At 37.7% G+C, this 24,176-nt stretch overlaps 1 protein-coding gene across 2 annotated transcripts in view; it reads right to left on the reverse strand.

Moving 5' to 3' along the window:
* Positions 1 to 24,176, reverse strand: part of EMB1974 (NHL domain-containing protein) — a 230,278-nt gene that overhangs the window by 59,024 nt on the left and 147,078 nt on the right. For both annotated transcript variants that reach the window (XM_089830348.1, XM_089830347.1), the window contains exons 6-8: positions 23,279 to 23,372; positions 5,342 to 5,500; positions 4,763 to 4,863 (exon numbers count right to left, since the gene is read on the reverse strand). In XM_089830348.1, the coding sequence (XP_089686474.1) occupies positions 4,763 to 4,863; positions 5,342 to 5,500; positions 23,279 to 23,372 (354 nt within the window). The remainder of the gene's footprint in view (positions 1 to 4,762; positions 4,864 to 5,341; positions 5,501 to 23,278; positions 23,373 to 24,176) is intronic.

A 24,176-nucleotide genomic window follows, 5' to 3' on the forward strand; every position in this document is an offset into this window, starting at 1 on the left:
TTTATTGCCTGATCATCGGGGGTATCTTGCTACCATTTCCTGCACTCCAACCCATTCAGACCTTCAAAGGGTATGTTTTGAGGTGTGAGATGCACTGTTGCAGCCACCTATGCTTGCGATTTGCCCTTCTTTTTGCTTGCACTCGTACCTCCTGCAACGTGAATGCCTGATGGTAATGTCTTCACGTTCTTATTCATTCTCTTACTGGTAGCCGAATCCTTCTCCAACTTCTTTTTCCAAGCTCTTTTCCCAGCCGACTCAATAGTTGTCTCCTCTTTTGTCTTTTTGTTTGCAGGAAAATAGTTAGGTTTTTTGTTTCAACCTCGGAATAGCTCCTCACACCTTCGTACAACTCTTTATGGCTGATACAGTATGGCAAATATGCTCGAGAAGAGCTTGTATTACCATCCGTACAATTCCTACCTTGCGTGATTCTCCTTAGCCTATCATATGAAGGTCGTACAATGTGCTCGTTGCTTATTGTGTACAATGACTATGTGACCGTACAGTGAACACAAATGTCGTATGCATGCTCTTGGAATTTGCTAACACTACTACACACTATCCTTGATTTGAATGATCATGATAACATCCTCTGGTTGTTTGCATTCCTTACAACTTTAGAGAATAATGTATGGTGTTTCCGTCGGACACTACTTATCCACTTAGCCGATCGTACAGTAGTCTTCTACCTTCCATTGTGTTTGTACTATGTGCCTTAAACTGTATGATGTGCATCCCCTTATTGATCGTACGACTGTTTTCCCTGTAATGCTATGTCATACAGTGGCTAGAAACCTTGTCCGCACATGTCATTATTGTAAAGGAACTAGGATCTCTAGTAGAAAGAGTATTTATATTTATATGTTTCTTCTCTAAGTATTAAGTCTGATTTTTTATATAAATCAGATCCTTATATGTAAGCAGACTTGAGTTATAAATTCTGATTTAGCAAACCTTTATGTAAATCTGATTATTATGTGACTGAGATACTGATCTCTGAATATCTCTAATTACTAGATGAGTAGAATGAAGATTGCTGCTATAGAAAGAATAAATATTAGACAGACTGCAATTTTGTAGATCCCTGCTGGAGAAAGTATATTGCCTTTAGATATGCATCTCAAGCCCGATACAAGCAATTAGATAGTTTTATTAAGAGATCGATATAATATATTATTTGTCTATATATACATATATATATATATATAAACTGCTGAGATATATATAAACATAATAAGTATATGAAATAATATCAGAATTACAAAGGGAAGATAAATTTTATATATATAAGAGAAACACAAAATCATATACTTAGTGTACTTAACTTCTACTGAAGCTACACTTTGACAATTATGATCATACGGTATGCATTCCCTTTCCTGGTTGCTCATGGTGATACAATAGTGGTTACTTAGGGCCATATGGCAGTTTTCTTCTTCGTGCGTTTGTATGTTGCAACCGTGCAGTGGCTCCCCCGCAAGTTCGTATAGTGCCATCTATTCCCTTACCTACATACGGTGTTATCTCTTGCTGTCGCGCGATGTGCCCTCTAATTTTGGCCATACGGCTTGACCCCTCACCTTGTGACTATCACATGTCCATATGGTGTCTCTTTAGTGCTTGCAGAAATGCTTTATAGGTGACCGTACGTTTTGAAATGCTTAAGAAGAGATGTGTCCCTTAATTTGAATATGAGGTCTCTTTGTGGTCATACGGTATGGAGCTTGGAAGTCGTACGGTTTGTGCTTTAGTATGGTTTGTACGGTGCCTACATAATTTTATTCATGAAGTAATCTCACCCATGTAATAATTTGAATCTTTATTACTCTTCTTTGTCCGTCCATCTTTTCCTCATTCTCTTAACTTTGTATGCTGACTACCTATAATTCTATCTTTCTTATATTTAATTACATATTTTATTTTATTCTCTATATTTATCTATTATTATTATTAAATATTCACATTCTATCATAATCATTCATCCAAGTGTCATCATCTCCCATGACTTCATTCCTCTGATGGTAAATTTTTTACTTTGAACAATTAACTGGGTCGGTCACTTCCTTCCCGTCAAGGATGGCTCCGTTATCGCCAACTTTATGGATCTTACATGGTCTGACCCACTTCACCTTGAACTTACCTGGTTTGATCTCATTACTGCCATTATATTTCAGTTCTAGTTGGCTTGGTGTGAATTTGTTTAGATTTAGATGCTTCTCGTGCCAAACCATGCACCTAAGCTGTGAAATCTTTGAAGCTCATTGTGCTTGTAGTCTTCGTTTGTCGAGCTTATTCAGGTTGTATAACCTCTCCCTGAGACTCCATGTCTCCCAACTTGTTCTCAATTGTTATTCGTAAGCTTGGTACCATGAACTCTACTAGCACCACGGCCTCCTGACCATACATTAGCTGGAATGGGGTGTGTCCCGTGGTGACCTTGTAGGAGGTACGGTAAGCCCATAGTGTCGATGGTAACTTCTCTTCCAAATCTTCACCTTCAACTCCCCAAGATTTATAAATCACTGAAACTAAGATTATGTTTGTACATTAAAGTTCCAAAGGATGAAAACATCTTCTAATTGGACTGGATCCATGAGGGCTTTTGGGATTTGAAAAAAAATATGGGTCTATGGAAGATAAGTGTTCAAAATATGACTTAGATACTTTGTGAACACTTAGATAGGCTGGAAATGATACAGACGGCTTCTATTTTGACCAAAAATGATTGAAATTGAGGTTTTCCAGGTGGATTGTATATGGGCAAAATATGGCCTCTTGGCTTGAGTAGCTAAGAATGCAAGTAAATGTGCCTTGAGAGCATATGGGTAGGAGGCTTTGTATTTTAAACAAGAGTCTTTCCAAATTGGGTTTCAGGAATGCATTTGCATGTGGTAAAAACTCAATATTTTAAACTTATGCAAATTTGTAATCAGGTTTTAGAAGTCTGATTACATATTTGGGAAATGTGGAGTTGGGTGAATTTGGAAATGGAATAAATATGAAGGTTGGAAATGTGAATGGTACTTGCATTCTTTGAGAGAAATTTCATCATTTTATTCATGAAAAAACCAAAAAAAAAAAACAAGCAAACAAAGTATTTTAAAAAAATGAAAAGAAAGGAAGAACATACCTCTTGCTTTGACACAAATTGATGACTTTCAACACTTCAATCTTGTAAGCAATTTCATTTTTGGGAGGAATAACCTTTCTGCATTACAAAGAATGAGAGTTTTGAATTTATTTGTGTTTTAGAGCAAAAAACTAGGGTCGCAAATGAACAAATGGAAAGCAAAGAGCAAAAGAGTGCATCAAATGTGCAACAAGAACAAGAATGCAAACAAAACTCAAAACTTACACTTGGAGTGCAAAGAGCAAATCTTGGAGAAAAGAAAGAAGTTGGAATGAAACTCTCTTCTTCAAATCGGGTTTTCCAAATACATTTGCCCATAGCATTCAAAAGCCTTCAAATGTATTTCACTTGGCCCTAAAATTGCATGTTTCCATCTCTATTACACATTAAAATGATATGTCAATGATTTCTTCAAGTACAGATTGCACTTTTCATTGCTCATTACACATTACATATAGGTCTTTGATGCAAATCGGGGTTTTACAGCTCTTTTACACATTTGAGTTTGAACGCCCCAGTCCAAATCGTGGTTTTAGAATGGATTTTCACATTGCATTCTTTATACTAAGTGCAGATCACACTTTTCAAAGTCATTTGCACGTTTAAAAATATGTAAATGAGAGGTCTAAGGGCAAATTGCACTTTTCCAGTCCTCTTACATGTTGGAAAGAGAGTCTTAGCACAAATCCCACTTTAGGAATGCATATGCATGTTGAAAAGGAAAGGCTAAGTGCAGATGGCACTTTTCCAGCCTACTGGCATATTTAATTGATGTGTAAATGACAAGTAAAGAGCAGATCGGGCTTTTCAAGTTGCATTACATGTTGCATTTGAGCACCTCAGTCCATAATTGCAGTTTTTCAATGCATTGACATGTTGCTTTTTGCATGAAAAATGCATATGTAAAGCCAATCACACTTTTTAGGAGTGATTGCACACTGTATTTACACTCTAAGAGCAAATCGTGGTTTTCAGAATGAAATGCATACTTTAAAAAAGCAAGAAAAATGCCCAGCCAAGTAGTTTTGACGAAAACAAGGTGTTTTAGTAAGCCAATCATAGTTTTGAGAATGAAATATATATTGCACAGTGAAGAAATGTTGGATGTAATATGCGGTTGGACTTAAGAAGTGCGATTTGCCTCTTGAAATGGACCAAAACAACCAATCTTCCCCAAACCCAGATGATTCTGGGTATAAACCCCATGTGAAAAAACCTCTCAAAAACAGCTTCTAAACAACAGAATAAAATCTGCACTTAATGGTGGATTTCCCACACACTGAGAATGCTCGTGGTTGAATGTTTTCAAATTTAAAAAAAACTGTACAAGGTTAAAAAGGTTATTTGATTATAAACTTGAAGAATAAAAGGGCTACATAATACCAAAAAAAAAACACAACCACATACTTCAAAATTAGTAAATGCTGCACCTTTTTCAGGTTTTTATGTTTTCTAGCCATCAATATTAAAGAAAATTGACACTAAACAAAGGACAATTAAGGGATATAGCAAATATCTCATTCGCATCATTTGTGTAGACAGGCAAAGTTCAAACAATATTTTCAAATAAAATGAAGAAATTAAGTAGGATCTTACTAAGTAATATGGTATTCATTAGAAAAGACTTACACAATCTAAAATCCTTCCATTTGCATTAGCTACAATTATACGATGATGATTACTGTCTGAAACAAATATCTGCTGCCTCTTTTCGTCTGCAGAAACAGCTCCTGAAAAGAAAATTAAAGTTAACTAATGGTTTAGATGGTCTGAAGAAATATTGAAATGATCACAAGAGTAGTAAACTCAAAAGTTTGGGTGCCACCTTTTTGGTTTAATACTATCTAAATAATTTACTAATGTCAGTGACCAAAAACATTTTATCAACATGTAAGGAAACTAATAAAAATTAATAGCCTGTAGTCTGGCTTCAGTTTTCTCTCTTAACATCCAATGCCTAAATCTAATACAAGCGCAAAAAATTATAGAGAGAAAACCTAAGGATCTTGTGTAAGAGAAACGACTTTGTAATAATTCAAGAAGATTTAACTCTGTGTAAAATTCTACACCATATTAATAGTACATTTCTAAATAACAACTAAAGCAGATAAAGGGCGGTTAAACAATTACATCAAATGAAAACTGATTTATTATGTAGAAAAATGTAATGAATAACAAGGGTTTAAACAACATAAAAGAATTGCATACCTGGGAACAATAGCACAAAATCTTTAGATTTATCACAAAGCATAGGCTCTTTTATAAATTCACAAGAGTTATCTTGCAAACCCAATTCTACATTAGAATTTACAATTCGTTCTAAGCCTCCATTCCTTGATATCCATCTTTCATTAAAAGTTTGAATACCTGTCAATTGAACACAAGGAACAAAAATTGTCAGAAGCATGTACAGTAGCAGACCAAGAAAATACTTCCTGTGTCAAAATATCTAAGGCATACATGTAGTTTACAGTTGAGAAGCGACGTGATCTATTTCATAGTTTCAAAATCATATATTATGTACTGTAGACTCCTCCAATGATTTACATCTATGAAGCAACTTGAACCATATTGCATGGTTTCCAAATCATAATTTATTATGATGTCCGTTTCTGCAGCAATCAGCTAGGAGACTCAGACTATGAAATCATTTATCTAAAATTGCACCATGGTACCACCCACCGACATTGAACAATGAAATTCATAATCCAAAATTAATATCTGCCTCCATTGTGTGTGAAAAGTCATGTAGGGCAAAAATGAACCTTCCTATACCCAGAATTTTAAAAAAGGGAATTGTAACTTGAATTTGAACCATCTTTTGGAAATTTGACATGATATGAGAAATACTAAAGAGAAAGCGTAACTGTTCATTAGATGAGACAACAAGTAGTGTAGGGCAAAGGATTGATGTCCCATTTCTTCTACTTATCTTCCCCAGATAATAAATAAGGTGTAATGTCCCCAATTTGGGAGATAGAGAAAGTAAAACCCACACACACTGGTCAAACATACAATTTGAAAACAAACCCAACATTTTCAACCTCATAATCCATGGTCGAATGCCTTATTTCTCTTCTTTGATGGCCTCGTCAAGTCAAACCTTTTTCCCCTTTTGTATCTTCCAATGCAGGGGAGAGTTACACCTCTTCATTATCTTTTCTCACCTCTTCATGTGGGTTTGCACAATTCCTCGAAGGAGTCAAGGAACCCCCAATAGATATAGCGACCATCTACTGCAGTTATACATGTCTTCCGACTTGGTGATCCTGAATGGGCTTTCTTGCTTTCCTAGCTCCGATCTCTTCACTTGCTGACCTCACTGCAGAAGCACAAGCATTGTGTGCTATGTTTTCTCTTGTGCTTCCTTCATGCCCTCCATCAATTGGTTCACCATCTCTCGCCTCCCCTTGGCTGATCACCCCCTCCTAAGCCTTACCATCTTGTTCTCCCCTACTCCTCACCCATCCACCCCCTCCTTCCCTCCCAAGGCAACTCCCCCAACCCATACCCCCTTTTGCTTCTCTGAGAGAGATTGTGACCTCTTCCACCACCTTAAGCAGCTCCTCCCTAGAACTCCTTCACCAATTCTAGAGATGCTCCCGCCATGATTGATTCACTTACTACCATGTTATGGAAGTCCACCTTCCTCTCCACTCCCCATTACACCTCCTCCCTTACTGTACCCCCAAGCAAAGGAGCACTTGCCCCATGAATCATTGGTTCGACGAAGATTGCAAGTCTTTCCACCGCTCAATTCACTCAAGCTTCCCACCCTTTCCCCCTCTTTCATCTAGCTAAAGCTTTTTTGTTGCCGCTTTTTGCGCTTCAAGAAGCAATTGATCTTCTTGATCCAATGTAGATCTTTCTGTCTCTCTCTTGCAATCTTTGAAGCTCTTCTAGTGCACTTTGTTCCCTCACCACTCCCATGCCCCTCCTTCCACCCACGACCACAACTTCCTTGCCTGTCACAACTCCACTCTCTAAGAGATCCCCAGCTAGTTCCCCCTCCACCTCACCCCCTCCCCCACCCCATTACCACCTTTTCAAATTCTCCAACATCAGTGAGGTTGGAAGATACATGAGCAACAATGGGATTGCGAATGAGGAAGGGTTGAAAGTAGAGCTCTTCAAGCTTGGTGTTTCTATTTTGGGTTTCGTTCTCACGGTGCTTTCCACTGGATTCCTTGACTCTCAATCATGACAAATCATCTATCTGATCTATCAACAACTATAGGACCATCATGATTAGGCATACCTTTGCCAAACTCTATGCCATCGTTCAAAGACTATCTTATCCAAGGAGCGTCATCAACAACACTATCAAACTCAAGGGCAGGCATGTTTTTGTAAAAACTTTTAGACCATGAACCACATTCAGACACTACGGACAGTCATTGAGGAGGCTTAGCACTACTCAACACAAGTCTGTTGCTTCTTTGTAGACTTAAACAAAGCCTCTAATTATGTTCCTTGGACAGCCCTCTTCCCAAGACTTAAGGTTTTTATGATTTTTTAGCCTCTTTTGACAGCTATCATGAGGTTATATGAGAGTATGGTGAGCAAATTCAGGACTCTACAAATATTTTTGAACCCTATTCAAAGCACCATCGAGGCAAAGCAACACTACCCTCTCTCCCCTACTCTCTTTGGTATCTACATTGACAAGCTTGAGGCTTTCCTCTAGGACTTCTCGCTCCCTAGCGACAATTGCCACTTACACCAAGTTTTGGCCTTCATTTTACTCATAGTTACAGGACTCTGCGAGTCTAAGCCAAAGTCCACATTTCCGAGGCAAATGGCCTCTGGACTCAGACTCAACACAGTCACCATGGACTCACCGAGTCCAAGGACTCTCCTGACTCGTAGAGTCCTGAGCTCTAGACTCTTCCGACAACAAGACTCATAAAGTGCAAAAAATAACAAAATAAAAGGGTTAGGTGAATTGTTTGTGCTTTGTATAACACCTATTTGACATTAAAATTCCATTCCATCGTTTGTTAATACTTGTGATAGAGAGAAAAGAGAGAGAAGAGTATTGGGCTTTTGTGATAGAAATTAGCAAACTGGTTGGCTCTCCCATATCGATTGTTGATTGATTGTTTGTGCAACTTTGTAGCTTGCACTTAAGCATTGAGAGGAGTTAAAAGAAGCATTTGGAAGAGGCTTCTATGAAGTACAAACTTACTTACATTTCCATTATTTGTGCAAAAATTGAATAATCTTGTCTATGTTCACTACAACATTTGCCTTCGCTATAGACAAATCCATGGCACTGATACATCACCAATTGTATTAGAGATTGTTGATCCACATGCAAAGTGAAACACAGAGATTGTTGATCCTGTCTTCAGTGATGAAGATATGGAATGGGTTGATCAGGTGGATTGGAAGGCAAAGGTAGTAGCGATGGTAATCAAGGAGGCTAGAGCATGAGGAGACCGAGTGCAAGATCCTAAGGCTAGGAATGATGGATATGAGTCTGATGATGAGGATTATGTGAGTGAGGATGAGGATGAGGATGAGGATGAGGATGCCCCTGAGGTTCAGCCTCAAACATAGGAAGATAGGATGGCTCTAGAGTCTCGTATGACTTAGGCGTATTCGTAGGAGGACATAGGCTACTATGAGCCTTACTCTTCTACACTCTAGCTATTATCTTGATATATGTTTTGTACTTTTGATCTTATGGATTTCATAATCCATGAATATTGTAGACATTTGATAGTTACACTATGTTTAACTTTAAGGTATGTTGTCCACTTCTTTTCCTTCAGAAATTCACTTTTATACTTATGTGATCTATGCAAAATTTTGTATGTGTTAAGTAGCTTCTATTTATCTCAATTATTGTGTACTTGATGTTAATTGACTAAAAGATGCATGAAAGAATCTTTAAATCCTTCAAATTTTCGAATTTCATGAGTTTTCCGATTTTTCGAGTCCTAGCCAAGTCCTTGCCGAGTCCGGTCACTAAATCCGAGTCTGAGCCCAATTTTGACTTTCCCAGCCGGAGGCGAGTCCAAGCCCCATAATACTGAATTTTTACTATTTGTTGGTGATGTGGTCTTTCACGACATGCATCAGCTAGCTATGAACCTAGGCAAGACCTTGACTATGGTCTTCAACTACTTAAAGACCTCACATTTCCACTTCTACTTTCAAGGTAAGGAGGTTGAGATTGCTTCCTCCTATACTTACCATGTGGTTAATTTCTCTAGTCCTCGATTTAGGATAAGGCTTTCCATGCAACTTCGGGTTAATTAGGGTCTCAGTTCCATGGCTATGCTTGAGAGACGATGCTTCAGACATCACTTCCAGGATACCATGACCAAGATGTCCCTCTTGCACTCCTTGGTCAAGTTTACTATCCTCTATAGGTCAGTTGTTTAGGGGCCCTCTACTAGAGTCCAATTGGGCTTCAGTTGAGAAAGTCTAGACCCTCCTTCGGCACGTTATCGGATGCCACCGGTCCACTCCGACAACATCATCTCAAGTTAGGGACCATCTTTGATTTGGTTTGGTTTCTCCACCAACTTCGTAGCTTTACAGACTCCGTTGAGGGCCACCGTAGATATTTTTACTTAGCTTATTGCTCTTCCTAAGTGGTGGCAACTCTGATCCTGCTGGCAAAGCTTGTTGCTAGTTCACTCAAGCTTCTCTTCTTGGTTTTCTTCACATTGCAATGGACCGCCTTCCTCCCTTCCAATTCTCTTTGGATGCCCTCACTCCTCTTCTTTTGTCTCAACAAGATTTCAATGAGCACATCAGGATCGACATCTACAAGTAGTATATTATCACGACATGGAGTAACCTATGTTCCCCGGGGACACGTACCCGGCCTAAAACCCCCCGTTTCGAGGACGGGGACGTCTCGGGGACAGGGGGACGGGTATGGGACGTCCCCCAGCCGTCCTAAAATTCCCTTTTTTTGCAGGGGACGTCCCCGAAACTTGGGGACGTGAGGGGGGACAAAAGGGGGACTGCGGTACGGAAAGGGGACGTCTAGCCGTCCCACGACCGTATCGAGTACGGCTGGCCGTCCCCCTTTTTTGCAAGCTCAAAACATTAAAAAAAAAAACATAAAAAAAATTTGTTGTGTCTTTTTTGGTCGGCTAGTGGGCCCCACTCCTCCAAAAACCCTAAAATGTATATAACTCAACACATTTAAATTGTTTTAACCATTCTTTGGTTTTCATTTTATGTTGCAGCCGGCTGAAGTTTTCATTTTGCAAGTAGAGGAGGTAATAGTTTTGCTTCCAAGAGCTTGACCAAGGGTTTGATCTTCTATTTTGTCCACCAAGTAAGTATAAAACTCTTTGTGCTTTCATCTATCATTTTTTTAATAAATTTGTAGCTTGCAAAGTCTGATTTTTTTTTTTTTTTCATTGTTTCAGCTCATATATCTATTCAATTGCATATTTAAACACAATGAGCAGCAGTGAGAGTACAAGTAGTAGTAGTGAAGAAGAAAATGTAGAGGTTGATGTTGTTAGTAATGACACTAGGCAAAAACCCAATCCTAAAGCTGATTTGTTTAAATGCCCTTTCGACATTATGAAGAATTTTGCAAAGAGTCCTTTCAATAGGAAAAAACCTCTTCTCCAATATGTCACACCTAGGCCAAAAGATAAAAAGAATTCGGGAGGGACTAGGGTGTGGGATTGTCATTTTTGTCTTGATGATTTTAGGGGCAGCTATACAAGAGTGAAGTCACATTTTTTAGGTATTACATGCCAAGGAGTCAAAGCTTGTCCTAACCTAACCAATGAACAAAAATTAGAATGTCAAAGATTGCACTTAGAGGCTGAAATGGAGGGGCAAAATTTGACAGTGACATCACCATCCATTCCCTCACAATAATCTAGGCATATTTCATCCGCCATTGGTACTAGTGGCAGCCCTAGTGGGTCTAGAGGGAAGAGAAAGATAAGTAGTAGTGAGAAGGGCTTGGTGGAAAGTATGTTTAATGCACAGGCAAAGGAGAAGTGTGAGGCATCCATTGGTAGATTCTTTGTTGCTAATGGTATCTCATTTAATGCAGCCCGTTCCACTTATTATAAACAAATGGTGAAAGATATTATGAGCATGAATTCCTCATTTGTGCCCCCCGATGAGCATAAGCTACGAACCACTATCCTAGATGAAGAGTACTCAAAGGTTGCTTTATTATTTGAGGATATGAGACGCACTTGGGTTAGGACAGGCTGCTCTATTGTGATGGATGGGTGGACCGATGTTAGACATCGGCCACTCATCAATATCATTGTCACATCCCCTACTAGCTCTTATTTTTTGAGAGCCATAGATTGCTCAGGAAAGAAGAAGGATGTAGATTTTCAGTTCACCATTTTGCGAGATGCCATAGAAGAGATTGGGCCCTCTAATGTTGTACAGGTTATCATAGATTTTGCACCTATGTGCAAATCAGCAGGTTTGATGATAGAGGGTGCTTATAGGCACATATTTTGGACCCCTTGTTATGTTCATTCCTTGAACAATGCATTGAAGGACATAGGGAAGATTGAATGGGTGAAGCAAGCGGTGCTAGAAGCTAGAGAAGTGCAAATGTTTATTTGCAACCACCACACTTCACTTGCTCTATTCAGGTCCTTCTCTAAGAAGGAGTTCCTCGAACCAGCCGAGACAAGGTATGTCAATTATAATTATAGTTTACTTTTAGTTTGTTTTAACTTTAAGTTATTTAAAAAAATTATTTATAAGTTTACTTACATGTGATGCTTTTTGTTTTAAATTTTAATCATTAATGTTTAAGTTTAAATTTTTAATTTTTAATTGTTGATATAGGTATTGCACATATTTCATCTTGATGGAGAGGATGATTGAGGTGTATGAGGCCCTTCAATTGATGGTGGTGAATCTAGAGTGGGGACGATGGTCTCATTCTAAGTCCACTGAAGGAAAAGCGGTGAGGCAAAGGATCCTTGATGAGAGTTGGTGGTCCACAATGAAGTAAGTTGTTGGTTTTTAAATTTACTATTAGTCTTTTGCTTGCTGATTTTCCTACTAATTATCTTAAAATTCTTAAAATTCTAATTCTGATTTTTTTTTTTGTTGGCATTTTGATCTTGCAGATACATTTGCTCTGTCATAGCACCTATTGTTGATGTCATTAGATATGTTGATACTGATGCTCCTAGCTTAGGAGAGATCTATGAGACTATTGACAACATGTTGGGTAAGATGAAGAGAATTGTTGCGGCAAAGGATCCTACATTGGGCTTTTATGAGGAGCATATTAGGCCTATTGTGACGCGGAGGTGAAACATAATGAATACCCCGCTTCATATGGCAGCATTTGCTCTAAATCCCAAATGGTATGCACAGTTGGGTGGAAGGGGCCTCCCATGTGATGATCCTGAGGTTTTGGATGGCTTCACAAAAGCAATTGATAAGATGCATTCAGCTCAAGATGCCTCTACTCTTCGTGCACAGTTCCTTGACTTCACCAACCTTCGTGGCCCAAACTTGGGTAAGCCACAAGCAAGGTTGGATATTGTTGTTTTGGCACAGAGGGATCCTATTGGATGGTGGATTTGGCATGGGAGAGATACACCTGAGTTAAAGATACTTGCCGGTCGCCTCCTTTCACAGGTTGCTAGTTCTTCAGCTGCAGAGAGGAACTGGTCCACATATTCATATATCCACTCTATCAAGAGGAATAGACTTACCTCTAAAAGAGCGGAGAAGCTAGTGATAGTGCATCATGCTCTTCGACTTGCCGATCGCCAGACTCCAGAGTATAGGCAAACACCAGCTTTGCGATGGGATGTTGAGCCTAAGGATGTGGCCCAGATAGATGAGGATGACATAGCACCAGGACTGGTTGGGGTTCCATTAGATGAGACTACGCTTCCTGTGGAGGATGACAGTGAGGAGGATTCTGATTTTGATGCCATGGATTAGTAGAGGCAGAATAGGAGCAACAATCTGCTTCATTTTCTATGTTTTGCTTTTTATGTTGAACATGAACATGATTATGATACATTGATTATATGATACATATTACTTTATGGCAGCCTATAGCTTTGGGCATATTTTGATTTTGATTTTCAAATTTATGATTTATCATGCTTATCATTATGAGTCTTATGATATTGACAATGGTTAATAAATAATAACTTAATGTTCATTGTTCAGTGTTCTCTGATATTGTATTGATATGCATTTTGAGAATTGGATACTAAAATACTAAATTGTAAAATACTAAAATTGGATATTATTTCATAGATGGCATTCAAATGTTGTATGTTATGGTTCTCTAATGTTTAAATGACATGCTTTGTGCTTAGTTTCATATGAATGACATGTATATTTACAAATTTCAATGTATATACTATATTTTAAAATTTTTCTATATATATAGCCGTCCCCGTCCCCCCCCGTCCCCAAAATCGCCAAAAAAATTTGCCGTCCCGAAAACCCGTCCCGCCGTCTCCGTACCGGAAACTTGGGGGAACATAGGGAGTAACCCTCCAGAGGGGCTCTGCTTGAGGTTGGCTTCCTATGTTGAGCACTACATGGATATCCAAGATGGTGTCATAGTGTGATCTTGGTACCTCACTCACCATTGGATTAATTCCCTTTGCATCTCCCTAGGATCCTTCAAAGTGAGTTCCCATTCAGACTAACCACCAAACTAACAAAGAGGACAAGATTTACAGCCTTTTTCCTCTTGAGGAGGTAGAGACAAAGACTCATTTTTTGTTTTGTTGCCCTATTTACTATGAGATCAAGGGGAGGCTCTACTACCTGTTTAGAGAGGGTGAGTACTTTCTTCACTTTTCAAGTAAATCTATCAACAATGTCTTGCCCTCTATCTCTAAAGGACCATGCAACTTCATGATCACACTCAACAACTTTTGTTCCCATCGACACAACATTTTGACCAACTCATCACCTCCGTCTTCACCCCTGAGTCTCCTACTCGAGGTAAGAAGCAGTCGCTCGATCACTCTTCAGACCACACTAGATCTGTGAGACCTCGCAGTGGACACACTCGGCTACATCATCACCCTCTCTCCAATAGCTCCTTCAGATAGCCCAGGGCACAACCTCACTTCAAAATGTATCCTTCGGTTTTTTACTACTCACCTTTTAGGAATATTTAGTCTTTTAAAGTTTTGCTCTTCTTCTTTCTTGTTTTTTCCGCAGACGTTATTTGGTGCTCCCAATGTTGGCGGTTGTCTTGTATGTTTTCCAATCCCTTAGACCCTTGGTGGTCTGTTGTTAGACATTAATAAACTTATCTTATCTTATTTTACCTCTTTGCAATTGTCACAACCTTTCACAGTTGCCACCCTTTGGAAGAGTCACAACTTTCCAAAATTACCATCCTTGGGAAGGTCTCAATCATTCATAGTATTTTCCTTTTGAAGGAGTCACTTCATTATTTTCTTCTCCATTCTTTTTTTATTTATTCAAACCATCAAACTATGTAATCTCTTTATACTTCTTTAAGTCAACATATATTTTCCTTCACAAAATACATCAGCATATTTATTCATATTTGAATAATGTAATATACATAACTTTATTTCTGCATATTTTCCACTTTCACATTTACATCTCTCCCTTTCCTATATCTGCATATACCTTTCTCTTATATCTGCATATATTCGTCTTTCATATCTGCATACACTCTTCTTACTATTTTACCCTAAACATTTTTTACAATTATAACTTCTTTAGAGCAGACTATCAGACTATGGATCACATCTTTACTCTACAAGCTATTATTGAGGAGGCTAGACACAAATCAGAGAAGATTTATTGTTGCTTTATTGATTTTCGCAAAGAGTTTGATTATGTTCCCAGGGTGGCTTTATTTGAGAGGCTTAAGGAGATTAGCATATCTGAGATGTTGTGTACCACTATCATGAGACTATAGGAGACTGTGATTGGCAAATTCAGGACTCCTGAGGGTTTCTCGGATCCGATCCATAGCACCATTGGGGTAAAGCAGGGTTGTCCTCTCCTATGTTGTTCGAGTCATATATTGATGAGCTTGAGGATTTCCTACAGAGATCTTCGATCCCTAGTGATGGCTGCTATCTTCACCAGATTCAAATCGCCATCCTTCTTTTTGCAGATGATGTGGTTCTCCTTGCTTCCCCTCCAGACAATTTACAGAGGCTTCTTGATGGCTTGGCTTCCTTCTGTGATCTACGACAGCTTGTGGTTAACTTAAGTAAAACTCGGGTCATGTTCTTTAATTGTTTAAAGACTTCCCATCTCCATTTCTTTTTTCAAGGCCAAGAAATCAAGATCACTACATCCTATACTTATCTGGGGGTTAAGTTTCTGACCACAATTCAGTATGAGGCCAACTATTCAGCCTAGAGTTAATAAGGGCATGGGTTCTCTTGCTTTGCTTGAGAAACAATGTTTCAGGCATCACTTTCAGGATACCTTATCTAAGTTATCTCTCTTGGACTCCCTTGTGAGGCCTACTGTTCTATATGGTTATGTGGTTTGGGGCCCATCTCTTCTTGGTTCTGATTGGGCCTTGACCGAGCGGGTTAAAACTTTATTTTTGAGGCACATTATTAGATGTCACAGGTTCACTCCTCATAGTGTTATTCTTGCGGAGTTCAGTGCTCATCCTTTCAGTCTCGCGACCATTTTAGACTTGGTTTGGTTCCTTCACCATCTTCGTGGTTTTGCAGATCATGCTGGTGATTGTGACTGGTACTCCTACTTAGCTTACTGTTCATCTGTGTCTACTACGAGTGTTGAGTCTAGTTCTTGTGCACGTTGTTGGTATGCAAAGGCCTCTTCTCTGCTTGGTTCACTTGGGATCAATATTAGCTGCCTCCCCTCCTTTCAATTCTTGCTGGATGCCCTGATTCATCTTCTCCCTTCTAGGCAGGAGTTGAATGAGCGTGTCAGACTTGACATCTATACACAGTACATTGCCACTACCTAGGTTAACCATCCTGGTGGACTACGCCCACGGATGGCCTTTTACGCGAAGCACTTTTTGGAGATATTTCATGGTATTATTGTTCGTCCTAGCTATCTTTCTCGGAGGTGGTCTCATCCTTTGCGTATCTCTTTGGGGTCTTTCAAAGTTCATTCTCACCGTCTTCAGGTTCAAACTGACCATCATATCGACAGTGGGGAGCGGATTTGCAGGCTTTGTACTTTAGGTGAGGTGGAGACTGAGACACTTCATTTTCCGTTACCCCATTTATTATGAGATTAGATGAAGATTTTTCTTTCTGTTCCGAGAATGCTTCTTGGTCTATGATTTCTTTAACTATTATGATTAGCACTGTCTCGCACTTTATCTTCGAGAGGCCACTATGCTCTGTGATGGCATGATCCAATCACTACTTCTGCATCGACACGCGTCTACTCAGCTCATTACTACCTTCTTCACGCCATTATCCCCTTTGCAAGGTGTGAAAAGGCCTTCTAGCTCCACTAGATCTACCAAGCATTCCAGATGTGTCAAATCCCGGACCGGATATTTGCACCACCGACACTCCTCTATGAGTGGTCACAGACAAAGCAAGGCCTTTACTCTTCAACATGCTTATCATTCAATTTCTGATTTCTTGTCGCCTAGAAAGGACTCCTAGTCTCTCTCTTGGCCTTCTCTCTTGTTCTTTGTTTGCTTTCTCTTGTTATTGTTTGTATTTATTTTTGGGACACCTTTGTGTGTTCCTTCTGTTGACAGTCTCATTGTTGTAATCCTGCAGTCCCCTAGAGCTTTTGTTGGTCTTTTGTTGGTCATTAATATCATTATCTTATCTTATCTTCAACCTTCCTTTGATTGTCTTCCCCATAGTTCAAAAAAATGCCAAAAGAACGCAGATATCATGATATCTCGCAAAACATTGGGGCCATCGAATATAACGCAGCAAAACTCGGCACCGATTTTAACCAAAAAATCGCAGCGTCAAAAACGCGTTAAAATGAAATACTCGCCAAAAATTTCGTTGAAAAGTCCACTATCCATTGTTTAGGGTTTTTTCGCTTTATCTCCCAATGACATCTCTCCCAATGAAATTGTTTTCATTCTTTCACATTCCACTAACTACAAAGTCACCCGATTTCTCCATCGATAGACATTGCTGGAGAATGGAGACTAGACAAAATCGAGATTGAAGTCGAGGTGCAAGTAAATTTTTAATTTACATTGTATTTTCGTATTTTTTATCAAATGTTGACAATATAAGACTTAAATTTTAAATTTTGGTTTTTTTAGGTTAAAATATAATTAATATTTTATTATTATTAATTAGTAAATTATAAATACTAATTATTAAATATTAATACTATAGTGTAAAATTGTAAACTATTGAATTTAAAAAAATTTAATAGACAAGATAAAATATAAAATCTAAATTTAAATAAGGATATCTATAAATATGTGAAAAAAGTTAAAAATAGTAAAATCATTAATTTGTCATTTATTAAAATTTAATACTAGTATAGAATTATTAATAATTTAATATCTATTATATATCATCATTTTCATTTATAATAACTATAAAATTATAAATATATAACACCATTTGCCATTTTAATGTGTTTTAATTTTTGAGTTATTAAGAGATTTATAAAATAATACAATTATATAAAATTATAAATTAATCTTTAATATATTTTAATAGATCTATGATTTATCCCTATTAAATAGACCTCGTTCCAATTTATTTGGTTAACCTCTGCATTTCGGGAATCGCAATTATTTGTGTTTTCTAGTTTCATTATTTAAATGTGATTTGTGCTTTCTAGATTCATACTATTTTAGAAATTGTTACAAATTATGCTTGATCTCAAACTTATCTAATATTTGATTTTTCATTCTTGTACAGTGGACTTGTGTGTGTCACTGAAATAGGATGACTCGTGGTGGCAGATTAAAGGATCCTTTATGGAAACATGGTATCCCAGGAGCAAACAAAGGAGATGTCCAATGTATCCATTGCTTTAAATGCATGACTTCAAGCATAAGCCGATTAAAATATCATCTTGCAAAGATTCCATGCAATGATATTACACCGTGTGACAAGTGTTGAGAAGAGGCTACAAGAGAGGCTATGACAAGCCTTCAAAAATATGCACAAAATAAAGCAGCAAAAAACAAGATATTTGAGGCCATGGCAGCCCCAATGGGGACTTTTAGTTCTACAAGATCACAAATAGGTGGAGAGAGTTCTTCTATTGGGCCTCGGGTACGAGGATCAAGAAGTGTGAGTGGTCTTTAGCAAATTTTTGGATTCCACGTAACACTCCTGGTGCTCAACCCGGCTTACTAAGTATTGCATGGAACAAAGAGATGCATGAGAAGACAAAGTTGGCAATTACGAGATTTTGGATCCGGATGATCTTTCCTTCAATGCTTTATGTAGTCCATATTGGGATCAAGTGGTAACTTCCATTTCATTGTCTGCTAAGGGGTTTAAGTCCCCAACTCCTTATGAGGTGCGTGGGCCGTTGTTAGATAACAAGGAAAGAAACATTCATTAGCTTGTGGAAGAGCAAAGAAAAGTTTGGGAACAGAAACGTTGCACTATTATATCTGATGGGTGGATTGATGGCAAAAATAGGATGCTCATCAACTTTATAGTTGCTTCAGGGGGGCAGTTGGTATTTCTAAAATCAGTTGATGTCTTTGATCAAGTAAAAAATGCAGAAAATTTGTGCAACATGTTGGTTGAGGTGGTAATAGAAGTGAGAGTGGCTAATATCATCCAAATTGTGACTGATAATGCAATTGCATATGTGGCAGTCGGTAGACTTCTAATGGAAAGACATCCCACATTGTTTAGGAGCCCTTGTGCTACCCATTGTCTCAACTTGCTTCTTGAGGATCTAGGGAAACTGAGCTGAGTGGAGAAGGTGGTTGAAGATGGAAGGAATATTGCAAAGTACATCTACAATCATGCATGGGTCTTGAGTCTTATGAGAGAGCACACTAGTGTTAAGGATCTCGTACGAGCAGGGACACACACTTTGCTACTAATTTTATAAACTTGCAAAGCATATCAAAGACATTGTTAGACCTCAGGCGCATGTTTCTTGATAAGAAATGGTTAGAGAGTCCTTATGCTAGGAAGCCTAAAGCAGAGAAGATTGTGAGGATTGTGTTTGACGATAGCTTTGAAAAGCTAATGGAGGGGACCCTCAAAGTAAGTTTTCAAATCTTAATTGATGATTTAGCATTTAATTTTGAAATTTTTTTTTGGCTGATTTTGTATGTTTTATTATGTCCACGTGTCAGAACCATTGGTGAAGGTTCTACGAATTGTGTATGGGGATAAAAACCCCATGGGGTTTCTATATGAGACTATGGATAGCGCAAAAGAGGCCATTCAACACTTGTATAGGTCAAATGAGAACAAATATAGACCCATATGGAACATCATTGATCGTAGGTGGAACCGACAACTCCACCAACACTTTCATGCAGCTGCCTACTTCTTGAACCCCAAGTACTATTTCTCCAACACTTTCAAAGCAGATGTAGAAGTTCAAATTGGCTTGGACACATGTATTCAAAGATTGGTTGCTGATACGAACCTCCAAGACGTCATACTTGATGAGTTGCAAAGCTACAAGAGGGAAGAGGGGTCATTGTTTTCTTCTCCTGATTGCAAGCGTAGGAGATACACCTTGTAGCCAGGTAAAAAAGAACATGCGTTTAGTTTTATCATACCATTTATCGCTCTTGAAGTTTATTGCAAGTTTTACCACATCATAAATGATTGTTTTAAGCCTTCCAGATATGTGGTGGGAAGATTATGGTGCCACAATGCCTAATCTTCAATAGCTTGCCATCCAAATTTTATCGCAGCCTTGTAGTGTTTCTGGTTGCAAAAGAAATTAGAGTACTTTTCAAAACATACACACAAAGAAACGTAATAGGTTGACTCAAAAATGCCTAAATGACTTGGTCTATGTGAAGTACAACCTTCTCTTGCACGAGAAGGTGAAAGGGCAAGCTTCATATGCAGCACTAGACTTGGATGACATTGATCCATATTCAACAGATTGGATTGCTCCTCCTAATGGTGAGGGTGCAGATGCGGATGTGGGCGAACCTTTATTGACAGATGAGCAGCTAGCTAAGTTTGAGATAGAGGCAGATGACTGGGATGCGGATGTGGCAGCACGTGAGGAGGAACCTGAGCTTTGTCATCCATCAGAGGCTTCTATGGAGCATCAGGCACCTACTAAGGCACCTATTGAGGATGTTGCTATGGCAACTACTTCAACACCACTCACCCAACAGCAGCAATCTTTTTGAGTTTTACTCGTAGACACAATTTATGATTGCTACTTTTAGTTTTCATTTATGCTGAAACTTGAACTTAATATGTATTCAAAAGTTGTAGTTTCAAACTTTCATGGAGTTTGATTGCTATATGTATTGAACTTATTTATATTTTGATGTTATAATTTTTTTTCGGTTTATGATTCTATTACTATGTTAATCTACTCAGTTTTAGTTGCTATGAAATTATGAATTATTGTTTAACTCAAAACTTTGCTTCATATATGGTAGATATCTCAAATCATTATATGTTCTACAAATTTAGTGTGTATGTATGCATTTTTAAGAATATTTTAAGAAATTGTATATTTTCAAATATTCGATAAAAGTATCAATTTATTGCCGAGTTTTTGCCGATTCCGAAATTTTCAAAATTTTTGGGTCAGCAGAGATATTGCCAATACCGAATTTTTAAACTATGATCTTCCCTTTTATCTACTCATTTGCAGATCTGCAAATGTAAGCTACAGAACTCCTATCCTCCATGCTCCCCTTAGATGAGCTTCAGAGCTTCTTAATATATCTCCCCAAGAATGGTATCTCTTCCACCTTCTTAATTGTCCCTTAACTAGTCTTAATTGTTAGTCATTTCTTATTCAGGTCAATTTCTAAATTCTTCTCCAATACCAACCTGATTATTCCATATTTTGTTTTCCAATTTTCCTACCTCACTCCAAATAACAATGTCTTTCCGATTAAACCTCTTATCCAAATGAAGTGATATCTCTTTGAATAAAGATCTATTTTCTAAGACGGATGACAGTCTATTTAAACTCTGCGCTGCTTTATACTTATAAGGTAATGACCATTAGCTATGTTATTGCTTCTTTTACTAATTGTGCTATTTTCATTGTTTGAAGGATCACCACCCATGACTTGGTTAAAATGATAAATATTGATGCTGTAGCTGCATTTATTACCCAAGAAATCACCAGCCAGCATTTGCGACTATTCATTAATATTGTTTCCTAAAGGTAATCTCTGTTCTTGTTTGCTGTTACCCAGGTCCATGCTGGCTATTTGCATGTTGTGAGGTTTGTCAGTAGTGTTGTTTTATGTAGCCTAATCAAACTCAGAGGTTAATTTTTGCCACTTTCATTAGTGTTGCTTCCTCTCTGATTTTTCTACTGGGGTTTAGGGGCAGGACTTCAATGTGGGGTCAAGGTCCAGAAAGGATTTTACTATTTAAAAGATGTCAGGACTTATTTTTCTATTGGATGACATATTCTAACCTTAATTTTGTAACCAACATGAGTCTTGTTTAAAATGGTTTAGGGTTAAGGATTTTTCATATGATAATTTAGTAGCTTCTTAAAACGGAATTGAGTTGCAAGGGATTGCAGACTGTAATCAAGTTGAATCACTGGATAATAATATTGTACTCTTTGTTTGATGGACATAGCCCCAAATTGAGTAAGCTGCATTAAATCTTTGTCTTATGCTCTATTTCTGTTTGTTTTATTCCTTTGCATTATTGGTTATATTTGCATGTAACTGTTATATTTTTGTCTTCTAGTCCTAACAGGTAGCGGGGGTACGACAAAGCCTCCATTTGTTACTTCTTACGTTGTTTACCTTTTTCCGAAGCATAAGCTACAGATCCAACAGCGTACTAAATGAGGATAGAGAAAAGTGTCCTTCATAACATTCATTGTGTAGAACTAAATTGTTTGACATAGAGAACAAATTGGACCTTATTTAAAAATCCATGTTGTACATCAAAGCTCAATATTATTGCTAGAAACCAATAGTTGAGGTGCTCGTGTCTAATATTCTGACCCCTGTAAAATTTGTCATAGCCACCATGGGAAATCCTATAAGACTGTTAAAAAAAATTAACCAGATGCTCAATCTTAGTAATGAAAACTACTTCTTGCTTGGCTTGTTTGTTCAGGTTGCAAAAATATCTTGTCCCTGTTTTGATTTTGTTTTTTTATACTGCCATTGTCCTTCTTTTTATGTTTATTTTCCTTAGAACAAAAGTGTTTCAGGGATAATTCTCCAAACATGCTATTTTCTTTCCATGGCAAAGGAACCAATAACCATTTGAGTTGTTAGTAGATTGTTCATCTACTGGTGACATTGAACAGTTCTAAATGAGCCCACCAAGTATCAAGTTGTGCTGAATGCAAGGCCCACAACACCACAACAGATGAGCCCGGGATTGTGCCCTAAGTGACTTTCAGCTGAAGAATGGATACCACCCATCATCTGCTCTCAGCTCAAGAGATTTCAGCCTACAGCTCATCCTCTCATATCAAGTAGAAAATCAATCTTGTCGATCAGATAAAATACTTCATAAATAAAAATAAAAAACCATTCGAGTTGACAAGTATGAGTAGACTATAATAGAAAACTAACACGAAAAAGCCCATTTTCCTTCATCATCACATGGCAGGCACATATCTTGAAGAAAGAGCATATTATCGAGGGCACAAAACTAAGAGCCTAGCAATAGTCATCTTTTCACATTGAGGTAAAACCTCATCACTGCTTTAGTTTTATTGATGTAATTGATATTGATGCTACATCTACATCTAAATTCATAGACTCTAAATCAATGTGTTTACAAGACAAATTATTCATAAATTATCAAGTTGCTTCGATGCATGCATCTATCCCATTATTTTCAGAAAATAGCATTACACTAATAAGAAACTCAAAGATACTAGCGGCGCTTGTTATAGAAATTTAAAGGCAACTTACTAGATTTCTACACACAATTGCATAAAATTTGGCTCATGTATAGGACTATTGATATACATTTACCTATTCAAAATGAAGTTATAACTTTTTAAAAAATGAAGAAAAAGAAATTAAAAGCATGCCACTACCTGTTAGCATGGTTTCAATGTCCATATTATCCAGGCTATAAGAAATTGGGTTCTTGAAACCTTCAAACAACAACATGAATGCTCCATTTACTACCTAAAGAGAAAATGTTGTACAAAACCAACAACAAAAGGATAAGAAATTCTGAGCATAGCATTCCCAAAAGTACAGAACTTTTTGATAGTCATCAGTACATTAATAACAAAATAATTCATGTGTGGATAGGAACAAAAAGGCAAAACAAACAAGAATCGTATTCCAAAAATATATTCGCATCTATAAGAAAACCATTGGTGGCTCAACAATTCTTCATTATTTATGACAGACCCCCTTGACAATCTCTCATTTTGGTATTAGGGCCTGTCTAGTATTTGATACATAAGAAAAACAAATAGGCACACTATGATCAGCAATCGGACTCTTCTCTAATAAGGCGAAACAACATCTTCAACTTCTTAATAGACTTCAGCATATCATTTTAACTAGATGTCTCTTGAACCCTCAAATGATAGCAACAATATTCTTGCAAAGTTGTCAAATATTTTGTGCAATAAAGTTTTATGGTTTACAATTTATTTAATAAGACAGACAAAACAGACTAATTAATTAATAATTATCTATTAGAAAATTATTAGTAAATCTTCAAGGCCCAATTCATGCATCATTCCTGCCATATCCTGTTTCTCTCTTGATGTTTATGCCTTCACATGTTTTCAGGACTTGCTGGGAACATAGATTATCTTGTAGATGTTTGCATTGGATTCCTCACATCAGATGTCTATAATTAGCTGTCTGCTAAGTGCCAACACATTTTCCGTGTTAACTATTGTTCATGTTTATACATACAGTGATAATGCTAGGCTAAAATGATGTCATTTTGTGAACTGTATAAGTTTGATT

The sequence above is a fragment of the Cupressus sempervirens genome, chromosome 5 (assembly GCF_028749045.1).
Source record: "Cupressus sempervirens isolate cs-2001-9-10 chromosome 5, ASM2874904v1, whole genome shotgun sequence".
Classification (NCBI taxonomy): domain Eukaryota; kingdom Viridiplantae; phylum Streptophyta; class Pinopsida; order Cupressales; family Cupressaceae; genus Cupressus; species Cupressus sempervirens.